We start from the raw sequence: 22,597 nt of genomic DNA, 5'->3' as shown, positions 1-22,597 counted from the left end.
GCTGAAAACATGCGGAACAACGCCTTCTACTGGCTGTAGTCTTTAGCCTCTGGCCAGAAAATCCTCCGATGACGCAAAATGACGATTTTTGCGTCATCGGAGGATTTTTTCCAGACAAAAAAACATAAATCTCTTGTCTCAGGGGGATATGAGGGTGGAAAGCACGGTAATTCGAAAATACTACAGGTTTTCTACTAATACAAAGCTTAATGCTAAATCCTGAAGTATCCCTTTAAGTGTATTACTGTGGACCATGTCACTTTTGGAAACCTGTTGCATGCAAAATTGTGATTTTTGACAAGTCATCTCTCCTTACCTGCAGTCACGGGCGAACTCTTTGGACTCGTCGGTACAGTAGAAGAATCGTCCCTTAAAGAGCTGCACGGCCACCACAGCGAAGATGAACATGAACAGCATGTAGACAATGAGGATGTTCAACACGTTCTTCAGAGAGTTTACTACACAGTCAAACACCGCCTGGGAGAAGGAGACGAATGAAATTAGTATAGTGCACTAATTTAGCAAACAAAACATCTCAGCTGTGTAGGTATATGTGTGTCTTTGACTGTACTTTTAGTTTAGGAAGACGTTTGATGGTCTTGAGTGGACGCAGCACCCTTAGGACCCTCAGAGACTTGATGACACTGATGTCTTTCCCCTTACTGCTCCCCCTGAGGAGTGGAGGCAAACAACAGGACATTAACATGCTGTTCAATAAGAACAAAAGAGTGATAAGGACATTTTGAAAGACCGTCTCCATCTATTTCCATCACATTTCACTTCTAGATCATTCTTTGAGCTTCCATTTTACTCTTAATGTAGAAGATAGTTTCAATATCACCATGCAACAGTTAATACTATTATATATACGTATATTATGTTGTAGACTAATTTGTTGTGGAATGCTTATTATCAAAAAATATTTATTTTTTTCTTCAAGCAAGTTTTCACAGGCCTTCAGATTCTCTGGACAGATGTTTTCTTCTCTGGACATTCCAAAAGCATAACACATTCAAGTAAGTATCAAAACTGTCAGGCATTTTCTGGTGCAATGCCCAGCCAAACCTCTTTCTTTCTTTTTTCGTTTTTTTTTAGCTGTGTTAGAGCAGACAAGGGAATGGAGGTCTGGGATATGGAGGCTGTTTGTGTTAATTGTAGGTAACATGACAAGACTGAGGGTTCACTGAGATGCAAAAGGCTAGCGGACTTGAGTCCAACTGTATCTTGTCCCTAGAAGAACTTGAGGAAGCTCAAACCAGGAGACAAAGACAAGTTACAAGGACATTTCATTGCATTCAAACCGATAAGGGAAACAAAATGAAAAACTGTCAATTAATTTCCTGCCATTTGGATTTTTACAAGAAAATCGTCAAGAAATGCTTGCCGTTTTGAAGAATTTTTGACCAGGAAACTTGATGTATAGTGCCATAGTCTGTCTACACTGGAAAGCGTCAAACTTGATTATCCTAAAATATTCATGATAACAGATCAATCAGCTGTAAGATCAAGGTTAAAAAAATAATTGCTTAATTGCAAACAGAAATCGGGGAATTAAATGGACTTTGCATGGATTATATGCAGTATCTATCTATCTATCTATCTATCTATCTATCTATCTATCTATCTATCTATCTATCTATCTATCTATCTATCTATCTATCTATCTATCTATCTATATATATATATATATATATATATATATATATATGTATATATATATATATATATATACATTTATATATATAAAAATGACATGAAAATAAATGAATGCTTGGTAAATTAAAAAAAAAAAAAAACAAATTAAAAATAAATATAAAAAAGAAAAATTGAGGTTAATAATGGGTTAATGATGAGGTTATTTAAATATATAACTAGTGCTGTCAAATTGCGATGAATTGCATCTAACAAAAGTTTGCGTTTATATAATATGTGTGTGTGTGTGTATATATATCATATTATATTATATATATAATACATATAAATATGTGTGTGCGTGTCTGTGTGTGCATATATATATATGCATCCATGTACTGTATGTATACACACATATAAACACACAAATAATCACGATGAATCGATTTGTCAGGACTATATATAACTAATAATATTCATAGTAAAAAAAATGACATTTAACATTTGTGAATAAAGTTGTTTTATTTGATATATTAAATGATAATGTTAGTGGTCTTGCATCCAGTGTAGACAGTGTTAGCCATCAAGCATGAATCCTTATTGAGCCAAGCTCAGTCTTATTGAATGTGGCAGAGGTATTTCTTTTAAGTATTTACACAGGTCCCAAACACAAACAGAAGTGAACTCTTCAATCAAGCGGCCAAGACAGCTGTCTTTAACTATGAACTTCCAGGCAAGTCCCAGCTGAAGACCAGCCAGCTCATGACAGATTGATTGAGTCGCATTGGAAAAGGTCCAGGTTACCAATAATCAATTACTCGCTCCTGACTGTGCTCAGAGAAAGGTGTGCAGTACTGTAAGCAGTGTACAAAAGTGCGGTCTCTTCTGTAACTTTGTGTTCAGACGTTTAGGTCCACAGATGGACCCGTTATAACCAATGTAAGTCACGGGCAGAATAAAACAAGCAGTGGAATGGAGAGAACCAGAGTGGATGAGCAAAGAGGAAGGGAAGAGGAGGGATTGTCGGGAAGGGAAAAAGAAAGAAAGAGAGAGAAGCCATCGCGTGAGCTGGACGGTAGCCGTGCGACAATAAGGAGGGGAGACTTTACCGAGAGAGGCTCCTGTTGATCACCAAGGCGTAGACATAAGAGAGGTTAGAGACAGACAGCGGAAGAAAGAAAGAGACAGAAAAGAGAGGAATACACACACACACAGAAAAAGAGAAAGAGAGACAGAAAAAGAAACAAGATACTGGGAGTGGTTTGCAGAGGAACAACATCAATATGAGAGACAAACAGACAGAGAAAAAGGACCAAATAAAAAAAACTCCAGCGAATGATTAAAAGAGTTGAAAGCCCCCGTGTTCAGATATTTAAAACTACAGATCAAGTCAAGTCAAACAAAATTAAAGATGCACCAAGCAATGTTTTACACATATAATAGGACTTTTGACACATATGTTAATTCACATAATTTCTCATTAAAAAACAACTGCTTTTGTGTGATACAACATCCCCTCCAACAGTGGTCAGTACTGAAACTTTGCTTAGTGCGTCTTTAATTAATGTATTCTAAAACAATTCTATAAACACATATAACTGACCCTTTGCCAAACGCTGCCTACTTGGTTACTTTTATTCGCTCACACAAGCCTTACAGAGAGTCCCATAGGAGTGAATTGGAGATTTTCATGAAATTCGTCTATATATGCTTATTTGCATATTTGTTTAAAGGAGAACTCGGCAACTCTAGCGAACTCTAGTCACTTCTTCGCTGATTTTCCCTTTTGTTGTCGCATGTTTTCCACACGAGCTCCCCCTACAGCTGTGGGGGGGCGTATATGTCACAACACGGTCGTAAAAAACTCACTTGCGGCGGCCTCCTCCCCCTCTCTACCGCTGCTCATGTGCGTTTGTTTTGATCGGAGCAAGCCAACTGAATCGTGTGGAGCTTTGTCTACCGAGGTGGGTAATCTGGTAATACATCATACATGCGTGTGTGTTTATGTTGAATTGCCGTAAAGCGATTCGTGTTTCGCGCTCGTTCTCGTTCTCGTTCCCGCTTCTCACGAGACTTCCAATTTCTATTTTGCCGGGACGCTAGTCCCCAAGTTGCAAGGTTGGTTTTCCGCCTGGGAACGCTGGGGGGAGCGGGGAAAGTCACCAGTATCACCAGAACAGGTTGTTTAACCATCCAAATGATTTCTAGACAGTTTTATTAAGTTAAAAAAGTTACCAAGTTCTCCTTTAATAATGTCTGTAAAATGTTGGGGTAAAACTATCAAACAAAACAATTCCTCCATAGGCGCATATTAGTCAGCAACAGTTGCTAAGGTGGGTTTTGCCAGTAATGTTGGAGGCAAGGATTAGCTAAGGGTCAATCAAAATCCAGACGAAATCCTTAAAACTTTAGAAAGCTGTTGAGAGATCTAATAAACATATGCAGTGTACAGTTCTAAGACAAGATCATATCTATGTTCATTTCACAAACAAGCTCATTATCTGATAAAAGATTATATATATATATATAAAGTTTTCAGAATCATAATAATCCATATATGATCATAATTAGTATGTAATATTATTATATACATATAATAAAATCGAATTATATTATAATAAAATATTACACAAATATTATAATAAAATTAATGTGAACTGATCTGCTGATCAAATGTAGCTGCTTTATTATTGATTAACTCATGCTCGCAATCGCCACACACACACACACACACACATGGGGGGGCAATTTCGAGCATGAGTCTGCTGCTTTATTGACTCTGACTGAATCATTCTCATACACTAACCCCTGCTAGGTATTTGGCAGTTCTTTACTCTGGGCCTGTCCCCAATCAATAACTAAGGATTCAAACTTGTCACACTTATAGATTAGGACAACCCACTGCGGTAGGAGAGAATCCTCCCTCTGCCATGCCAACTCTGAGAGCAGGGGGAGATTCTCGCCACCTTAGCCCTGAATCAGCACACTGTATCAGACACTTGAGCCAGAATGGAGGTGGAATCCGTAACTGACTGCAATGGAGCCAAAATGGCCGCCACACTGCTGTCGCCTCAAGGTGGCAGTGTTCGACGGTATTTATTTGAGTAACTTTCAAGCAACACATACAGTCCACAACCCCACACATACCTAATTTAACAATCCAAACTTCCAGCACCTATTTGTTTACATGCCTCGCAGGTATTTGTAATAACTTCATTCTTTATTCTAAGAATGAAGGAGCCAAAAGCATAATCATTTGTTGAGTCGTTTTGTTCTTATTGTGAGACTATAACAAATGGGCAAGCCTTTCCTCCACCAAACCAAGGTATTCTGGGTAATCAGAGATGCTTGTATGTCATATGACCATGCCTATACCCAGAATTCATCCATTTAGAAAGCATTAAGCAGTGGAGAGAACAAGACTTACAGCAATAGTTCACTCAAAAATAACATTTTGTCATTTATTCACCCTTATGTTGTATCAAACCTGCAAGATGTTTTTTTGTTAACCATGAAACACAAAATGAGGCAAATTGAAAAAACAAAATACAGGTTTGAAACAGCATGACAGTGAGTAAATAATCACAGGTTATAATGAAACGGTATAACCTTTCATTTCATATGTGTGTGAGTGCGAGAGAGAGAGAATGAGATGAAGGACAGAAGATGAAGAAACGTCAAAAACACCAATTAATGAGAAGCAACTGTCAACCTGGAGTCTTCTTTTCTTGTGTTCCTTTATTTCATTTACCATATCCTTCTATATCTATTGTTCTCTCTATCTCTCCACATCTCTTGTGGTCTCTCTTTTTCACTCACTTTGTCAGACTCAACAAATGGAGGCCAAAATGATAAACAGCTTGACAGCTGGAGTTGGTCCAAGGCAGCTTAGTGCTGATGGAGGAAAGGAAAGGAAAGGAAAGGAAAGGAAAGGAAAGGAAAGGAAAGGAAAGGAAAGGAAAGGAAAGGAAAGGAAAGGAAAGGAAAGGAAAGGAAAGGAAAGGAAAGGAAAGGAAAGGAAAGGAAATTGGATGGGCAAGAACTGTTTTGAGGAATGAGAACAGGAAAAGACAGGACAGAAACAGGGTTGAGAGGGTGGAGAGGGTTCATTTAGATTAGGGTCAGGGGAGGGGAACCGGGCGTTATGTGTGGAGTGATTTTTAACTCAAAGCAGGATTTAAACATATCAGGCCATGTGTATTCGAACATACTGTACGGCCTGATAGGTTTCACTACAGGCATTCAGCTAACAGTCATTCATATCAGCATACCATGTGAATTCTCTTGGCAAATATTTCAATAAAAACAGGAGAAAATTGGTTACTCAATTACATGATCCTTCAGAAATCATTCTTATATGCTGATTTGGTGCTGAAGAAATTTCTTATTATTATCAATGATGAAAACAGTTGCGCTGCTTATTATTTTTTCCAGGATGTTTTTATAAAAAGTAAAAAAAAAGAAAAGTAAATTACTTGTGTATTGTATGTACATTTTTAAATACAATAATTAGCTTAAATCTTAAATCTGCATATTAAATTTGATGCCAGTGCATGTATGCTGATAGTTTGACTGATGTAAATAATCATGTCCACCTTCCTCAGTTCCTAATTTTTACTGCTTGTTAGGGCCAATGTTGCTTGCAAAGACGTTTGGATAGCTAAGTGTTAACAATGACAAAACAGTTTGACAAACAGTGACGCAAATGACAACTTTTTCAAAAGGCTCTTGGTTAGCTAGCAAGTTGCTATTTAGAATGGATTTTTCAGAATTACTAGTAGCATGTGATTAGAAGGTGATTATTTCTTTTAAGGTCACATGTTATGATGTTGGCTAAATGCGCAGCTGAAAAAATTATCTGAACTGAATGCACATGCAATAATGTAAACACGTGCAATCACATATAATAAACAGATAGATGCCTATACCACATCAAAAAAGATCTGAAACTATGGATGATATATTTATTTAGTTACCTATTTAATTTTGCTATTATTATTCCAAAGCCTTGTTTAAAAGTGTGCAGACACTTTTAATACCACAAAAACCAGTGTTATGCCATTTATGACACCCAGCAATCCACCAAATACTCTTACAAACATGAAAAACATATCTGGCCTATGGGGCTGAGGAGGATGTACACATACTAGATCATACATGCACAACAGACACTTAAAAGAATAACCAAAAAGGGCTAAACAAGAGTAAAAATCATTCCACGCTCAAAGCCCCATCAGCAGTGTTCACTTGCTCTCCTTTCTTAGTGACTAGCTGATCTTCCCACTCTGGGGTTCAGTTTATTCTTCAACCACTCTCTTTATATCCCCAGGCTGCTGCTCCCCCAGGCCGTGCATAGGAAAGAAACCAGAGTACCTGTGGCAGGACGATCTCTCGCTGATCCAAACATGGAAACCGCCTGGGCACTAAAGGGCTACAGGTGCCTGGAGACCCCTCACCCCCACAGGGCCCCAAAGGGCACAAAACTACCCTTCTCAGCAGGGGGAAAGTGTGAGGGGACAAGGTTATGGTGAATACTTGGTTGGTGGAGCAATGACGATGGAAAAGAGCCCTGATACTCCAACAAAACAAACATTTTGCTTATGTTTAACCAATTCTATAAATTCCATATCATGGTAGAGTTTCTAAAAAAATCTAATAACTAACTCACTAAATAAATTAATTAATGTATTAGTAAAAGTTGATTAGATTTATTTATTTTATTCAATTTTTTTAAAACATAATCTTTTTTTAATTTTAAATTGGGTCATGGTAGGGTTTCTAAAAGAACAAAATAAAATCAATCAATAAACTTTATTAGATAGAAATTTAAGTTTATGTATTTATGTAAAAAAGTGGGGACTTTAAGAGAAAAATTTGAGACACATATCTGAGATTTTAGCAGAATTCTCCATTTGCTCAATTTGGATAATTTCACTAAGATCCCATTTGTGCATTTGTTGGTTTTGACTGGAGTTGTTTCAGATAATCTAGAGTTTATGGATTGATTGAAAGTCTTGGTTAAAGGAGGAAACAAAGAAAAGTTGTTTTAGCACCAGGAGGAAGGACAGAGTGTGAGATGAGATAAAAGATGAATGGTGAGGGACGAAAGACAGACAGGCAGACAGAAGTGTCGGACACACAGTAAAATGGAGGGAAAAAGTTTCTGTGCATCACATAGAACTAATGGCAGGAGTTGAATGGGAAAGAAATAGGGCTGAAGCCAAGAAGAAAGCTGGGGGAGCTCATTGGTCAAAGTGAAAATATAGAGATAGACAGGCCAGTCCTGCCAGAAAGTGAGTGTTTGTGTGAGCGTGAGTGTGTGTAAAGAGAGAAAGACCTTCATCTTCGGGTCTGATTGAGTGAGACAGAATGCAAAGTGACCAAAAAATAAATAAATAGAAATAGAGATCTGAGAAGAAGAGCATGCAGTGCTGACAGGAGAAGAACAGAGAAAGAGACCAAAAGAGAAAGTGGCTTTAAAGAGATTTAAAGAGACTCCAAGGTGGCAGTGGGGCAACAGGGTGGCAGAAGAGAAGATAAGGGGCAACAGGCAGCACTGTGGGGCAGGAAGCGGTGGAGCAAAGGGCACTTACGTGAAGGCAAAGGCTACCAGGGCACCACTAACCACTACAAAGTCCAGAAAGTTCCAAAGGTCACGAAAATATGAGCCCTCATGCAAAACCAAGCCTAACACCACCATCTGAAACACAGAGCACAGGATTAAAGCAAATAGATAAAATGACACACTAAAAAGCCACCGCACAAATCATCTCGTGCACACTTTACCTTGATGAGCATCTCAAAGGTGAACACACCCGTGAATACATAGTCAAAGTAACGCAAAACCTGGAAAAAAGAAAGCAAATGCATTGAAAATGTTTGCTATCAAATACAGTCTATACGAGAACAAAACAACCAACACAAATCACATCAAATCTATTTAAATCTGAGTTTTGTCCAAACTAGCTGTTAGGACTAGCTGTTGGTTGCTCATGTTGTCCCGCCCACAGTGAAATCTCATTGGTTCAAAACACTGCAGATGTCAAACATCTAAAATATATCTGATTGCTGGTTGTAGTTTCAATATGGGCAAAAATTACTTCATAACAATTCCTATTAAAAAGATTTATTTGTGAAAGAAGATTTATTTGAAAGCACAGCTTGAGACAGTAGCCGCGTTTCCACTGTCGGGCAAGTGCGAGCCAGGGCTTTAAACGGGCCGTGCCAGGCTAAAAGCCTCGAGCCTGTAGCATCAAGCCCAAAACCACACTGCGTTTCCATATTTAAAACCCAAGAATCAATGTTTTACCACAGGTTTACAATACAAAGTGATACATTTATCATAATGAATTAATTTGTGTCAAAATTGCACATTAGTCACACAGAAATAAAGTGGTTTACCATTAGGTCTATTTCAAAAAAGAAAGGACAGATTTACTTATTCAGTCGCGTCTGTTTCTGTTTATTTGTAGTTACAGGACATACTGTATTTACATCACATTTATAAAGAATATATGCCACCAAAAATACGACCTGAGGAGCTTTACCACTCTCTCCCAGTGTGGTATAAAGAGACTAGAATGACAGTAGGCTACTGACGGATAAAAAAAAAAAACATGACTGTGATAGCCTTTATGATTTGTCTGATTTCTTCAAGCGTTCATATTTCCCATGTTTACTATGGTAATGGTTAGTGTGCATAGTCTTTTGCATCGCGTATAAATATTTCTACCTTATACGGTGATCAGAATCCACATTGGATCACAAACAGAAGGCATTCAAACATGAAAGTGAGTTTTGAGGTAAATGATTTTGAAAGTCTTTAATGCTGATGTTAGTTGGTATATGAAGTCATCTGGCGCTGCCGTCTCCCGGCTCAGGTAATCTTCGCCTCTGTTCGTAACCACTCTTCTAGCCCGAGTTGGCCCGCTTTGGACCAAGGTATTCGTCGGGCCAGAAAACCCTGGCCGTTGGCCCTGAGGAAGCCCTGATGAGGCCCGAGGAAGCCCCGGAAGTGACAGTGGAAACACGACTGGCCCTGGCACGCACTAGCACGCCGGCTTTAGGCCCGACAGTAGAAACGCGGCTAATGTTAAGATCTCTTCTAAAACTTGTAATACATAGCTAGCTACCATAGCTGCTGTATGCTGAATGCCTAAAATTGTTCTGGTTGGTGGTATTTTCAAGTAGGCAGAACATTACTTCTAGAAAGGTTAGAAAGTTTCAACACAAAAAATATTCAGAACATTAGTCTTACGTTGTTTCGAGGTGATTCTGGCGATACAGGATCTTCAGCCGCTAATGCAATACTGCTCATAGCGATGACTGACAGAATACACATCTCGAAATAACGTAGCGTCAGTATGTAGTGACAGCATCTCCGGAACCTGAAAACCCACATTGGTTATGATAAGTAAAATTTATTTTGCACACACGCACTTCCACACTTGAACACACTTACGGGTTGGTTGTGGATAGAATGAAACAGGAACTGAATGGGGGAATGGGTTTGGGTCCGTCTTCGTCGCCACCATTGTCTTCTTCCTCTTCTTTCTTCTCTCCTTCTTTAGCCGGTTCTGTGTTGGCATTTTTGTTTACTGCACAATGAAGGGAACGTGGGAAGAAAGAAATGCTCAGAAATCCACAAACATAATCAAGTATAAAACAGTCCAACATCAGCTTTTAAACATTAATAATTGTCTGACCATCAATGCATAATGTCACTTATAGATAGGCTTGCACAGAATCTGTGCCCTCTATTGGCAGTACCAAGTCCATACTTGCTCTGCAGCAGCAGCAATAATCAACAGCAGCAGTGTAGCAGATCTAGTCCGCCAAGACCAAATACATTAACATTTCCATAATCATGAACATGCTAAAACTATTTCGAGAGTTGTCATGATTGAACTGCAATTTTTTTATATAATTGCAATTTGTATATTTAAAAATTATACTTAAAAAAAAAAATTTGTGAGCAATTTTGTATATTTCAGCAACCAATCTCAAGCTACATTTAACACATTTGACCACATTTAAATTCAGTTTTTCTTTTTAAAATCAATGCAATAAAATGTGAACAAAGGTGTATAGATTTGGGCCTAAGATTTACAGAGAAAGAGAAAGTTCACACACTTTTTTTTTTTTTTTTTTTTTTTATGTATTCACCCTCATGTGATTATAAAACTGTTATAAACTGTTTTTGCGCATACAATGAAAGTTGGGGGTCAAAACAACACTGGACTATTGATTTGTATTATATGAACATTAAAAAAACGTATCAAAATATCTTCTTTTGTGTTTTACAGAAGAAAAAAAAGGCATATAGGCTTGGAAAGATATGAGGGCGAGTAAATCCTCCAAAAGTTTTCTGTAATCACACATGCACATCCCTCACCTTGTAACTTGGCGTTGAGTGAGGGGTAAATCGGGGGCATATCTATGGCAGTGTGGTCGAGTTTGCTGGGGGTTTTGGTGGAGTCTGTCAGAATGAGACTGCTGTCATGGAGATCTGGTCCACGCAGGTTCAGCAGATTATTAGCCTGCTCTGGGTCACAGTAGGGGTCATACAGATCAGGATCAGGGTCATGGATGGCCATCTTGCTGCTGTTTCGCAGGTTGTCCAGATCCTCACTGTACTGGCTCTCCGTGTGAGATAGACCTGGCTGAATTGGACGAGCCAACGATAAACTAGCCTCTCTTAAAATAAATAAATAAAAACAGGGGAAGACAGGTTAACAGCTGAAACAACAGTAACACTGTAATTAGCTGCTTAGATTTAGAATTATTCATTTTTTCTGAGCAGTGTTATTTTAGTATCATTCATATATTATTATAGTGTTTATTAATGTCATTAATTTTTAATTTATGATATTAATTGTCATTGTTATTAGTTGTAGTATTTATATATATATATGTTTAAATATATGCATATAAAGTTTTATTTATTTTTATTCCTATTTTAGTTTTATTATTGTTCAAAGATTTATTTCAGACGATTCATTTAGATGATTCTTGTAAATGATTCACTGAACAAAATAATCATTCACTGATTCAATTCAATTCATCAAGTTCCTGTGCAGTTTCAAACGAACACAGATACACAAATTTAGCACGCTCACTTTCTAGCTAGATGCTGTCGACTCCGATCCCTATCCCTCCTTCCATCTCCATCCCCATGGTTTCCATGGCGATGCCTCCTCTGCCTCTTCTCTTGGCCCTCCTCTACTTCTCCTCCTGTCTCTCCTCTGCTGTGGTGTTCTCTGTGTCTCCTCCCTCTTTCTGCTCCATCTTCATCCCTCCTTCTGTGCTGGTGGTGTCGGGGTCGTCTGTGCTCGCCTGTGCCCTCCATGTCCTCGCCTCCTCTCTGGGCATATTCGCACCCTGCGTCCCCCAGCTCTGGGTGGTGTAGGGACTGGCGGCTGGAGTGGGTGTGGTGGTGGTGATGGTGATGATGATGACTGTGATGATGGTGGTATCGGGGCTGGTGCTGCAAGTATTCTTCACTCCTCTGCTGGTTCAGCTCTTGGGGGTTTGGTTCACCCGGTCGGGGCTTGTTGGTATTGTTGTTGCGGTTCTCCTGAGGATTAACAACTAGTGGGCGGTCCAAGTGGGTCTTCATGTCAGGACGGTTGCGGTAGTTCATCTAGAGATACAAAAAGTAGATTTGATCAATTAAACATTTTTACTTTCCTAAGAAAAAGAGTGGTAAACATTAAATCAAAATTGACCCATTTACAGTAATATGTTACAAAACCAGTTTTATTGTGAACTGGGAAAGCACCGATATTAGAATAATGGTCAATATAAAATAATTATTTACATATAATGTTAAAATTCTATATTATTTTGTCTAAATAAGCTATTTTAACTAAATAAGTTAAATAAAACACTAAAAACCAAAGTTAATCATTTAAATGCTGCAAATGAATTTAGGGATCGCAACATTATAACGTACAGCATGATAAATGGATATTCTGAGATTTGCTAAAGATTACACTTAACTGTGTTTTAATTGGTGTTACTGTTCAAAAGTTATGGGTTGGCAAGAATTGAAGTTTTATTACAATTTAAAATGACTGTTTTCTATTTTAATGCATATTTTTTGCAGTCATTACTCCAGTCTTCAGTGTCACATGATCCTTAAGAAATCATTCAATATGCTGACTTGCTGAAAACAGTTGTGCTGCTTTTTTTGTTGTTGTTGTGGAAACCGTAATCCGTACTTTTTTTCAGGATTCTTTTATGAATAGAAAGTTCAAAAGAACAGTATTTATTTGAAATGGAATTTTGTAACAATGTTAAAGTCTTTACTGTCATTTCAATCAAATGAAAGTATCATTGCTGAATAAAAATGTAATAATTGAATGAAACTCTTTCTTTCTTTCTTTCTTTCTTTCTTTCTTTCTTTCTTTCTTTCTTTCTTTCTTTCTTTCTTTCTTTCTTTCTTTCTTTCTTTCTTTCTTTCTTTCTTTCTTTCTAAAAACAAAAATGTCATCATCACTCTTCGTTCGGGATCTATGAATTGTCTCTGACCTTCCAGTGATCTTCTGCATCGAGTTCATTGTAAAGTGCCTCTCTGCTGGTCATCAGGTTCTGTCTGCGAATCTCGCTCGTGCGCTGCTCCCACACTGACTTAGAACCTTTTGAGTTCTTCTGCTGCTCTTTACTACAGAGTGAAGAAATACAGACAGACAGAAACAGAGAATGATTTTAACCAAGGGAGGAAGAAATGCCTAAGTGTTCCTCCCCTAAAGCACCTATGAGCAATGACCCAGGGTGGAAGGAAATGATAGTGTCCCTTAGTCCCCAGCAAGAGAACATGGATGTGGCTCATGAATTCTGTGAAGGGGAGGGGGAAGGGAAGGAGGGGGGACATACTGAACAATAGCATTGAGCACTGAGACATGTTCAGACAGACAGACTGAGAGAGGAAGGCAGAGATGGATCGAGACCAAAACAGCGATACAAGCAGCCCTGTGCTTGCAATGCTGCTGTGGAGGAGACAGTGTGTTATCACAGCCAATGATACCTCAGCCTCAGTGCTACAACACAAGACTGCAGCTACAGCAGCAGGTAACATAAAAAAACACCCATACAAAACATGAGGGAGGCGGAAAGCAAAAGAAAAAGGGATACAGAACAAAAAAATGAGTAAGTAAATAAATAAATACCAGTCCAGTAAACTGTCTGTGGCATCGATACGTTCAGATTTTACTGTAACTCTGAGGAGAGGGGGGTGAAACAAGGAACATAAAAACAACGCTGCCACAACTATCACAGAAAACAGCTGACAAAGCGAACAGGCCTCACAGGGTCCCGTTCACTGAAGGTAACTTGTTTGGTTAGTCAAACATGTTTAGGGATGACTTGGCATAAACCAGGAATTTTGCGCTTTTTAAAATAAGGAAAATATAAAACTTCTCAAAACTGCTAGCTGGCAGACTAACTATTCCAAATTCCAGGTTTGTGTCAAGTTATCCTTAAACCTATCTGACTAACCACAGTCAAGTTATTAACATATTTATTTACTAAACAAAAATAAATAGACTAACTGTATATTTTCACTATAAATGTGTAACCATGTCCTAATCAGACACAATAAAGTGACTTAAATCTCCATGTAACGGTGTTAAACATCAAATATGTTCTGCTTGATTGTTTCACGACGTTCGGCAGTTTTACTTTCAGTGTGGAAAGACAAATTTTATCACAGAAAACTTGTCGCATCATGCCTGGTTAGGTCATAGTGTAAGTGTTAGTTGATTATAACACACACACATACACGCACACACAAAAAAATGAAAACATTATTGACCATTTTTAGTAACTGAATGAAGAATTTAATGAGGAACCAAACACCTTAGAAAAACCCACGTCACAAACAGATACCACACATACAACGGTAGTTCAACAGCAAATTTAATTTTGTGTTCTGAGGCATGCCTTCAAAATACTTATATAGTCATGCATTGTCATGGTATTCTTGGTATTATTTTGGTCTATTTGGGGGGTTTGGCAGCCACTGTTTACTGTCTGCATTACAAACACAAGGAAAAGAGCAGCTTAGGCCTTCTGTAAAATATCTACATTTTGTGTTCTTTGCAATAAAACAAAGTCATATGGATTTGGAACAACATAAAGTTGTAAATGACAAATATTTCCATTTTTGGGTGAACTATCCCTTAACAACAAAAACATAAATGGTCCTAAGGGGGTTTCATACTATATGATCAAGCAGGTTTAAGCAAGTCTGCTGGAAAGTGAATTAGAGTGGATTTACTCAAACACGATGATAAAGTTAAGCTGATAGGGCTAAACTCAGTTAAGCTAGGCTTTAAGCATTTAAACTAATCAAATTCCTGTGACATAAGACAAGGCCTCTTACAGTAATAACGTTGAAGTGTTCTATATTATGTCAGTTTGTCACATTAATGTGCAAGTGTATTTTGACTCATTTGCATATATATGCCTATTCATGGTATTTACGAGTCACTGAGTGTCAGAGGTGTCTTGTAAGAATTTCACCTTTTGATCATGAATATTTATGAAGAACTGGGTATGGCTTCATTGCTATGGTGTGTGTGTGTGTGTATCTCTGACCAAGCTATTACTTTTGGGCACAACATTGGCAAAATTTGTCCCCTGAATTCTGATTGTTTGATCCACAGCAGTCATTATTTTTGCAATACACCTTTAAGAAAAGTAGAAGTCAAAAGAAACATACCCATATAGACAGGCAAACTTGTGTGTGTATCTGTATTTGTAAAGGTGTGGATTTTTAGTGTGTAGAGTAACTCACGCAGAAATAGAGAGGTTGGCAGCAGACAGTGGGCTCACTTCTGCAACTTCTTTTGCTTTCTGGAGAGCAAGCTTTTGTGATGTGGCCTCCTCTTCTTGTTGTTCATCCTAGAAAATAAAAAATTAAATTAAAAAAGTTCAGTAGTGACAGCTGCTAACCACTGCATGGCATATAAAAATTAGCTAAATGGTTCTGGGGAGAAATTTACATGAATGTTGAATCTGAGACAGAGAAATTGTGTTTAACCTTAGTTAGTTCCTGAGCATTGGCCAGGTTGTCCACAGCGATAGCCAAGAATACATTCAGTAGTGTGTCTGAGAGGACAGGGTTAAGAAACAACAGACAGTAGTTGTGTTTTACAAAGTTTGTCACAGACACTGTGTCATATTTCACTTATCACGTGATGAGAGTAAAGAGAGATGACTGACAAGACGATGGCAGATTTGGTGCGTAACAGATCCTGAGCATCATTGACAAATATCTTATCTTGTGACATCCCTAGTCCAAAGTTCAGTTACAGATATTCCACTGCAGACGACACACAGCTCTACTTAGCCCTATCGCCTAACGATTACAGCCCCATTGACTCCTTGTGCCAATGCATTGATGAAGTCAACAGTTGGATGTGCCAAAACTTTCTTCAGTTAAACAAAGACAAAATGGAAGTCATTGCGTTTGGAAACAAAGATGAAGTTCTCAAGGTGAACGCATACCTTGACGCTAGCGGTCTAACAACTAAAAATCAAGTCAGGAATCTCGGTGTGATTCTGGAGTCAGACCTTTCAGTAGTCAACTAAATCAGCATACTATCGTCTCAAAAATATTGCAAGAATTAGATGCTTTGTTTCCAGACAAGAATTAGAGAAACTTGTGCATGCTTTCATCACCAGCAGGGTGGATTACTGTAATGGACTCCTCACTGGCCTTCCCAAAAAGACCGTAAAGCAGTTGCAGCTCATACAGAACGCTGAGCAGAACCAGAACACATGAACACATCACACCAGTCCTCAGGTCTTTACACTGGCTCCCAGTTACATTTAGGATTGATTTTAAAGTATTATTACTGGTATATAAATCACTCAATGCCTAGGACCTCAATACATTGGAGATATGCTTGCTCACTGAATATAATCCCAACAGACCACTCAGATCATTAGGATCACATCAACTAGAAATACCAAGGGTTTACTCTAAGCATGGCGAGTCCACTTTTAGCTATTATGTCAGCCGCAGCTGAAGAGATCAGATGTGCTCCTACAGTAGTCACATTCAAATCCAGACTCAAAACACTTCTGTTTAGCTGTGCTTTTACTGAATGAGTACTGTACCAATTCCTTTTTATAACTGTTTTAATTTCCGCTGCTTTTATTTTGTGTCTGTTTTCTATGCAAAGCTCTATGAATTGTTATAGTGTGATTATTATAATTCCTTTTTGAATAACTGTTTGAATTTTCCTTGCCTTTATTTTGTGATTATTTTTATTCCTCTCTATGTAAAGCACTCTGAATTGCCATAGTGTATGAAATGTGCTATATAAATAAACTTGCCTTGCCTTGCCTAACAATAACTGCCAATTCATCAGTTCACATCATGTAGGCAGACTTAAAAAAGTCCTATAAATATTTATTTCAAATAAATGCTGTTCCAGCACTTTCTACTCACCAAAGATTCCTGAAAAAAATTGATTATGGTAAATAATAAAAGCAGTTTTCAACATTGATAATAATAAGAAATGTTTCTTGAGCACCAAATCAGCATGATTTCTGAAGGATCATGTGACACTGAAAACAAGAGTAATGGCAGCGGAAAATTCAGCTGTCATCACAGATATAAATAACATTTTAACATATATTAAAATAAATTATAATAATAATAATTCACAATATTACTGTTTCTACTGTATTTTTTATCAAATAAATGCGTACATGGTGAAAAATTTACCAACCCATTATGTAGTAACGAAAATGCTTGTGTTTGTATGTGATTAAGAAGGATACAGTTGCCAAAGAGTGTGAGGACAATGAAGAATACGGAGAAGATCATTCCTTTGTCCACCCCTCCCTGAGACTCAATGCCATCATACATCACCACGTTCCAATCCTCTCCTGTTAGAATCTATATAAACACATATATACTATATAAACAGGTGCTCTTGAAACACACAAACGTGGTCTATTTTATCACATAAAATCTAAGTTCTTTTAAGAATAATTAGCTATTTTCTATATCTGTACGTGCCTTAGAATGCTGTATATGTAGGCAGATTGCAAGGTATTGGAAGCTAACATAACCTACCTGAAACACTGTCATAATGGCAGCAGGGAAAGTATCAAAGTTTGTGGGAGGAGTGCCTTGCTCAAAGTTAAACCTGGCAAAAAAATAGAAAAAAACATCAAATGGACTTTTACAATGATAACATGCTATGCATAATAATTGGTTGTCTGTATATAACTGAGAAACTGATTAAGAGAGTTGGCAGCGAAATGTAGATCTATACTGACTGTCCACCGAACAGCTGCATGCCGAGAAGAGCAAAGACCACGATGAAGAGGAAGAGAAGGAAAAGTAAACTGATAATGGACTTCATGGAGCTCAGAAGAGACACTACCAGATTACGCAAAGACGCCCAGTATCTGAAAAACACAGAGAGACAGAGGAATATAGTAAACACTAAAATTCTAATATCATTTATTCCCCTGACGTTGCTTCAAACTCAAAATTGACAAATGGCTTAATTCCAGTATTTTCTTCAGACAAATAAGATGTGGAATATAGCATTTGATTTGGTGCTTGAAAGCCCCAGTTTCCAATGACTTTCATTGTATGGAAAAGAGCATGATCTCTTTTTGTATTCCATGTTAAAAGAAGTTTGGAGATGTGAGGATGAGAAAACAATTTTTGCTTGAACTATTCCTTTAATCTAAACAAACCCCAACTGAAGACATGAAAAATCAGCAGTGTAATCTTGTTCTTGGTTCAAATCTCAAGAGGGGGACAACACAAAAATCTAAATGATGGGTGACTCAGAGATTGAATGAAAGCAACAGAACGCACTTGGTGACTTTGAAGATCCTAAGCAGTCGGAGAGCTCGTAACACGCTGATTCCAAAGGACGTCCCTGGCTTTACCATGGCCCAGAACACCTCAAATATGCTGCCAACGATGACCTGAAACACGTACACAGTCAAATCCCAAAACAAATAAGGAACACTCTAAGGACTGGCCAACAAGGACTTAAGTCTGCATCTAATGTAGGTCAGCGGCTTGTGGAGGTTAAAAACAGAGGCAGAGATAAAAAAAAAAAAAAGCGAAAGGGAGAGAAAGTGAGACTTTAAATGGGCCAAGAGAGAAGGGCACTCACGATACAGTCGAAACAGTTGAATGAGGAGTGGAAATAAGGACGCGTCCCCAGTCCGTACATCTTAATCAGCATCTCTGACATAAAGAGGCCTAGGAAAATGAACTCAGCATAATCTGGAGAAAGAGAGAAAAGACAGAAAGTGGGATAAAAGAAAACAGAGGCGAGTAAGGAGTTTATTGACAGCAAAAGTAGAGAAAACCGAAAACTATTTGAGGAGTGAAATGAACAATGGGAAATAATGCTGGTCAAATTCAAAAATAGCTGCCACTATAACAAATGTACAAACAAACAACTCACAGAGGAAGTCTGACAGTAGCTCGGGCTGATCGTAGTGTACGACGGCCACGCACAGTGTGTTGAGTCCCACCAGGCTGAGGACGGTCCAGTAGAACGCCTGAGTCTTTACAATCTTTCGAACGAAGAAGCGAAAACGGCGCTCTTTCTTATTAAACGGAGTTCCGTCACCCTTCCCGCTCTTTATGCTCGCACGAGCAAAAGGCGACCCTGAGAACATACGCACATAACATTGTGACAACATTCAGATCACTTCCTCTGTGTTACAAATTAAAGAAACATTCAATAATCATAGTTGCTTTCCTATATGATCTGAATGATTCTTACCAACTGCATCTCCCATGTGGTCCTCTCCTTCTTCTGGATTTAAAAGGTCAGCTTTGTTTTTCTTTAATGTGGGCCTGCGACGAGATCCTGGGCAAAAACACATCGAGGGAGTGTGAATTATTACTGCATTTTAGACATTACAGCATGTTTAAATTCTTTGTTTAGCATGCACAAAACAGGAACATTCATACTGTCACCGGGGCCATTGTCATCCTCAGCGAGTATGACCTCCTCTGAAAAAAGAGACAGAGAGAGTATTGAAAAATGCTGGATGTATACAAAATTTTAAGTTTCCAGTATTTTTAGATGCATTTTCTTTATGCAAAAACACAAACAGGTCCAAACCAGTATAAACGAATGGTTACATTCTGCAGATAATTCAGGACATTCATTTATATCTATGCATTTGTTTATGTCCTTTATGCACAGACCTGCTTTGCAAATCCATTCCAGATATCCATTGAGTTCTCTCTCTATCTGCTGCTGACGTTTGAGCTTGAGGAACTCGCTCCTGTTCTCCACACGCTCTCTTTCTTTAGCAAACTCGCTGGGGGGAAAACAGACGGACAGAAAGATACCTATATAGTTAGCAACTTATTAATCAAAAACAAATATAGGAACGTTTTATACAAATGATGGATGGATGGAACAATAGATAGAACAACAGACACGATAGAACAATAAATAGGTAGTATGATTGATAGAACAATAGAACAATATGCAAATAGAACAACAGATAGACAGATATAAATAGACATAGATGAATAAAAGAACAATCAATAGACCGATTGATAGATGACACACAAGACAATAGATAGATAGATAGATAGATAGATAGATAGATAGATAGATAGATAGATAGATAGATAGATAGATAGATAGATAGATAGATAGATAGATAGATAGATAGATAGAAAGATATTACCCTGAAAGGACACCCAACACCAGATTAAGCATAAAAAAGGATCCTATGATGATGAGGGGAACATAGTACATCCAGTTCCATGAACTCCCTAAGGCATCATTGCTCTGTAATACACAAATATTTATCAAATATTGTCATCTAGATCCAATTTTAAAAAATGGAATCAGTGTTAAATCATTGGCTTTTGCTCTTACGTAATAAAGCATGTCCGTCCAACCCTCCATGGTGATGCACTGGAAAACAGTGAGCACTGCAAAAAGGACATTGTCGAACTGTGTGATGCCATAGTTTGGCCCGATCCAGTATCCCATACACAACGAATAGTCCGGACAGCTTCGAGCACCACAGGGCTGTTCGTCAAAAATCTCAACTGAATAATGTAAATGCACAGGTTTTGGTAAAAGGCATACAATTCAAAGGTCAACTGATTTTCTTTTGTCTTTAAGGAAAAGCTCACATGTGACATTGTCGTAGCATGTTTGGTGGAATTTGCCCATGTAGAACTCCAGGCCAATAATGGCAAACATAAGGATGGCCACAAATAAGAGCACGCCAATTTGCAAAAGTGGAATCATGGCCTTCATGATAGACTTCAGCACCACCTGCAGGCCTGGAGAGTAATGACATTATTGCATGTTGCACAAAGAGCTCTGTCAGACATTGATCAATGCAGACAGAAAGAACACTCACTTGGAATTCCTGACACCAATTTTAGTGGCCGCAACACTCTGACTGCTCGCAATGTCCGCAGGTCTAATTCTGACCCCACGGAGGACAGGATACTGAAACAGAGAAAAGGAGGCAGAAAAACAAACAGTTAATACATGCTCATTAAACCTAACAGCTTTAATCTACTTTCTGCTCTTTCATTCGGATTCAGTCATCGGTTTATCAGGATGTTTTTTTTTTATTTTTTTTTATTATGACTTCTTCACATCTCTTTCGAAGGAAGTTTTGTCATATTATCTCATTTATGGGGAGAAATTTGGACCCAAACAATAGTATAGTCACATGCATACACACTAACCTGAGAAGAGGTCAATAGCAGGTAAATAATTGATCACACACTACTCTGTTCTCACATCACACACTGGTCTGATCATCTGATCTTTAAAGGCCCACTGAAGTGCCTTGAAATGCGCAGCATTATTCAACATGTTGATGTAATTTCTACTGAAACAGGGCGACAGGGCTGGACATACTGAATAGCTCCTCCCCTTTTTAAAATAGCCAATAGCGTTTAGTTTATATCAGAGCCGTTCAGCTCGGTAAAGCCGCAGTTTCCTCCTTATCTCTAACCGTTTCTCCTCCTAATCTCCTCCATACCTCTTTAAAATATAGCTTTCTGTGCAGAATTCAAATGGGTCTGATACATTTTCTGGTATGCGCTGACACGCGCATATGATCCACTCTTTGCTATAGTGTCTCTGGACCGGAGCACACTGTGTGCGCACTGCGGCGATTCGATTAACCCTAATGTGAAACCATACTTAATTTGCCCCAATGGAAAGCATACTTACACTGTCTGAATAGTTGCCTTCCCATATTGTGCACTATGTGCCATTCACCATTTAGAAAATAGTAAATGTGTGAACAATTGACTGATTTTCGTCGCATCAGTCGATTTCGTTGATTTTCATCTATTTAAAATGTAGGGGGCGGGACGCTTTAGATTCTACAGAACATTTGATTGGACAGAAAATCTGATGAGAAGCTGAAGTGCAGAGTGATGTCATCAAAATCATTGATCCATATTGGTGGAAGTGAGAGACTGTAATTTTAAATGCTTATATCTTCTAAATGCGAATTTTGTTATTGTTTTGGAGCACACTAGCTTATAGATAACCGTAAGGCTAACATATTCATCCAAAATTCAAAAAAACTTAAATATTGATGTCTTGGTGACTTTACATGTGTGTGTGTGCGTTTGATTTATATTACATTGTGGAAACCAAATGTCCCAAAAGGATAGTAAAACCTGAGATCACCTCCATTGTGGGGACCAGCCAGCGGTCCCCATGAGGGAAATGGGTTAATAAACATACTAAATTATATTTTTTTGAAAATGTAAAAATGCAGAAAGTTTTCTGTGATGGGTAGGTTTAGGGGTAGGGTTAGTGTAAGGAGATAGAATATACAGTTTGTACAGTATAAAAACCATTAAGTCTATGGAGAGTCCCCACAAAAATAGTGAACCAGACATGTGTGTGTGTGCGCGCTCACACTAAAATAACAAATGATCGTTGCGACGGAAGCGAAT

At 38.2% G+C, this 22,597-nt stretch overlaps 1 protein-coding gene across 1 annotated transcript in view; it reads right to left on the bottom strand.

Moving 5' to 3' along the window:
* cacna1ab (calcium channel, voltage-dependent, P/Q type, alpha 1A subunit, b) overlaps window positions 1-22,597 on the bottom strand; it is a 128,453-nt gene that overhangs the window by 37,274 nt on the left and 68,582 nt on the right. The window contains exons 5-28 of the mRNA XM_081357152.1: window positions 21,028-21,119; window positions 20,795-20,947; window positions 20,532-20,707; window positions 20,338-20,441; window positions 19,844-19,959; window positions 19,604-19,645; window positions 19,413-19,499; window positions 19,089-19,295; window positions 18,792-18,904; window positions 18,485-18,597; window positions 17,932-18,063; window positions 17,726-17,798; window positions 17,428-17,545; window positions 15,677-15,744; window positions 15,431-15,537; window positions 13,165-13,297; window positions 11,751-12,274; window positions 11,027-11,328; window positions 10,094-10,229; window positions 9,890-10,019; window positions 8,419-8,478; window positions 8,226-8,332; window positions 572-671; window positions 317-477 (exon numbers count right to left, since the gene is read on the bottom strand). Of these exons, the coding sequence (XP_081213278.1) occupies window positions 317-477; window positions 572-671; window positions 8,226-8,332; window positions 8,419-8,478; window positions 9,890-10,019; window positions 10,094-10,229; window positions 11,027-11,328; window positions 11,751-12,274; window positions 13,165-13,297; window positions 15,431-15,537; window positions 15,677-15,744; window positions 17,428-17,545; window positions 17,726-17,798; window positions 17,932-18,063; window positions 18,485-18,597; window positions 18,792-18,904; window positions 19,089-19,295; window positions 19,413-19,499; window positions 19,604-19,645; window positions 19,844-19,959; window positions 20,338-20,441; window positions 20,532-20,707; window positions 20,795-20,947; window positions 21,028-21,119 (3,354 nt within the window). The remainder of the gene's footprint in view (window positions 1-316; window positions 478-571; window positions 672-8,225; window positions 8,333-8,418; window positions 8,479-9,889; window positions 10,020-10,093; window positions 10,230-11,026; window positions 11,329-11,750; window positions 12,275-13,164; window positions 13,298-15,430; window positions 15,538-15,676; window positions 15,745-17,427; window positions 17,546-17,725; window positions 17,799-17,931; window positions 18,064-18,484; window positions 18,598-18,791; window positions 18,905-19,088; window positions 19,296-19,412; window positions 19,500-19,603; window positions 19,646-19,843; window positions 19,960-20,337; window positions 20,442-20,531; window positions 20,708-20,794; window positions 20,948-21,027; window positions 21,120-22,597) is intronic.

The sequence above is a fragment of the Scardinius erythrophthalmus genome, assembly GCF_964197995.2.
Source record: "Scardinius erythrophthalmus genome assembly, chromosome: 25".
Taxonomy (NCBI): domain Eukaryota; kingdom Metazoa; phylum Chordata; class Actinopteri; order Cypriniformes; family Leuciscidae; genus Scardinius; species Scardinius erythrophthalmus.
Note: the sequence above shows the minus strand (reverse complement) of the source record. Positions and strands in the feature narration are given on the sequence as shown.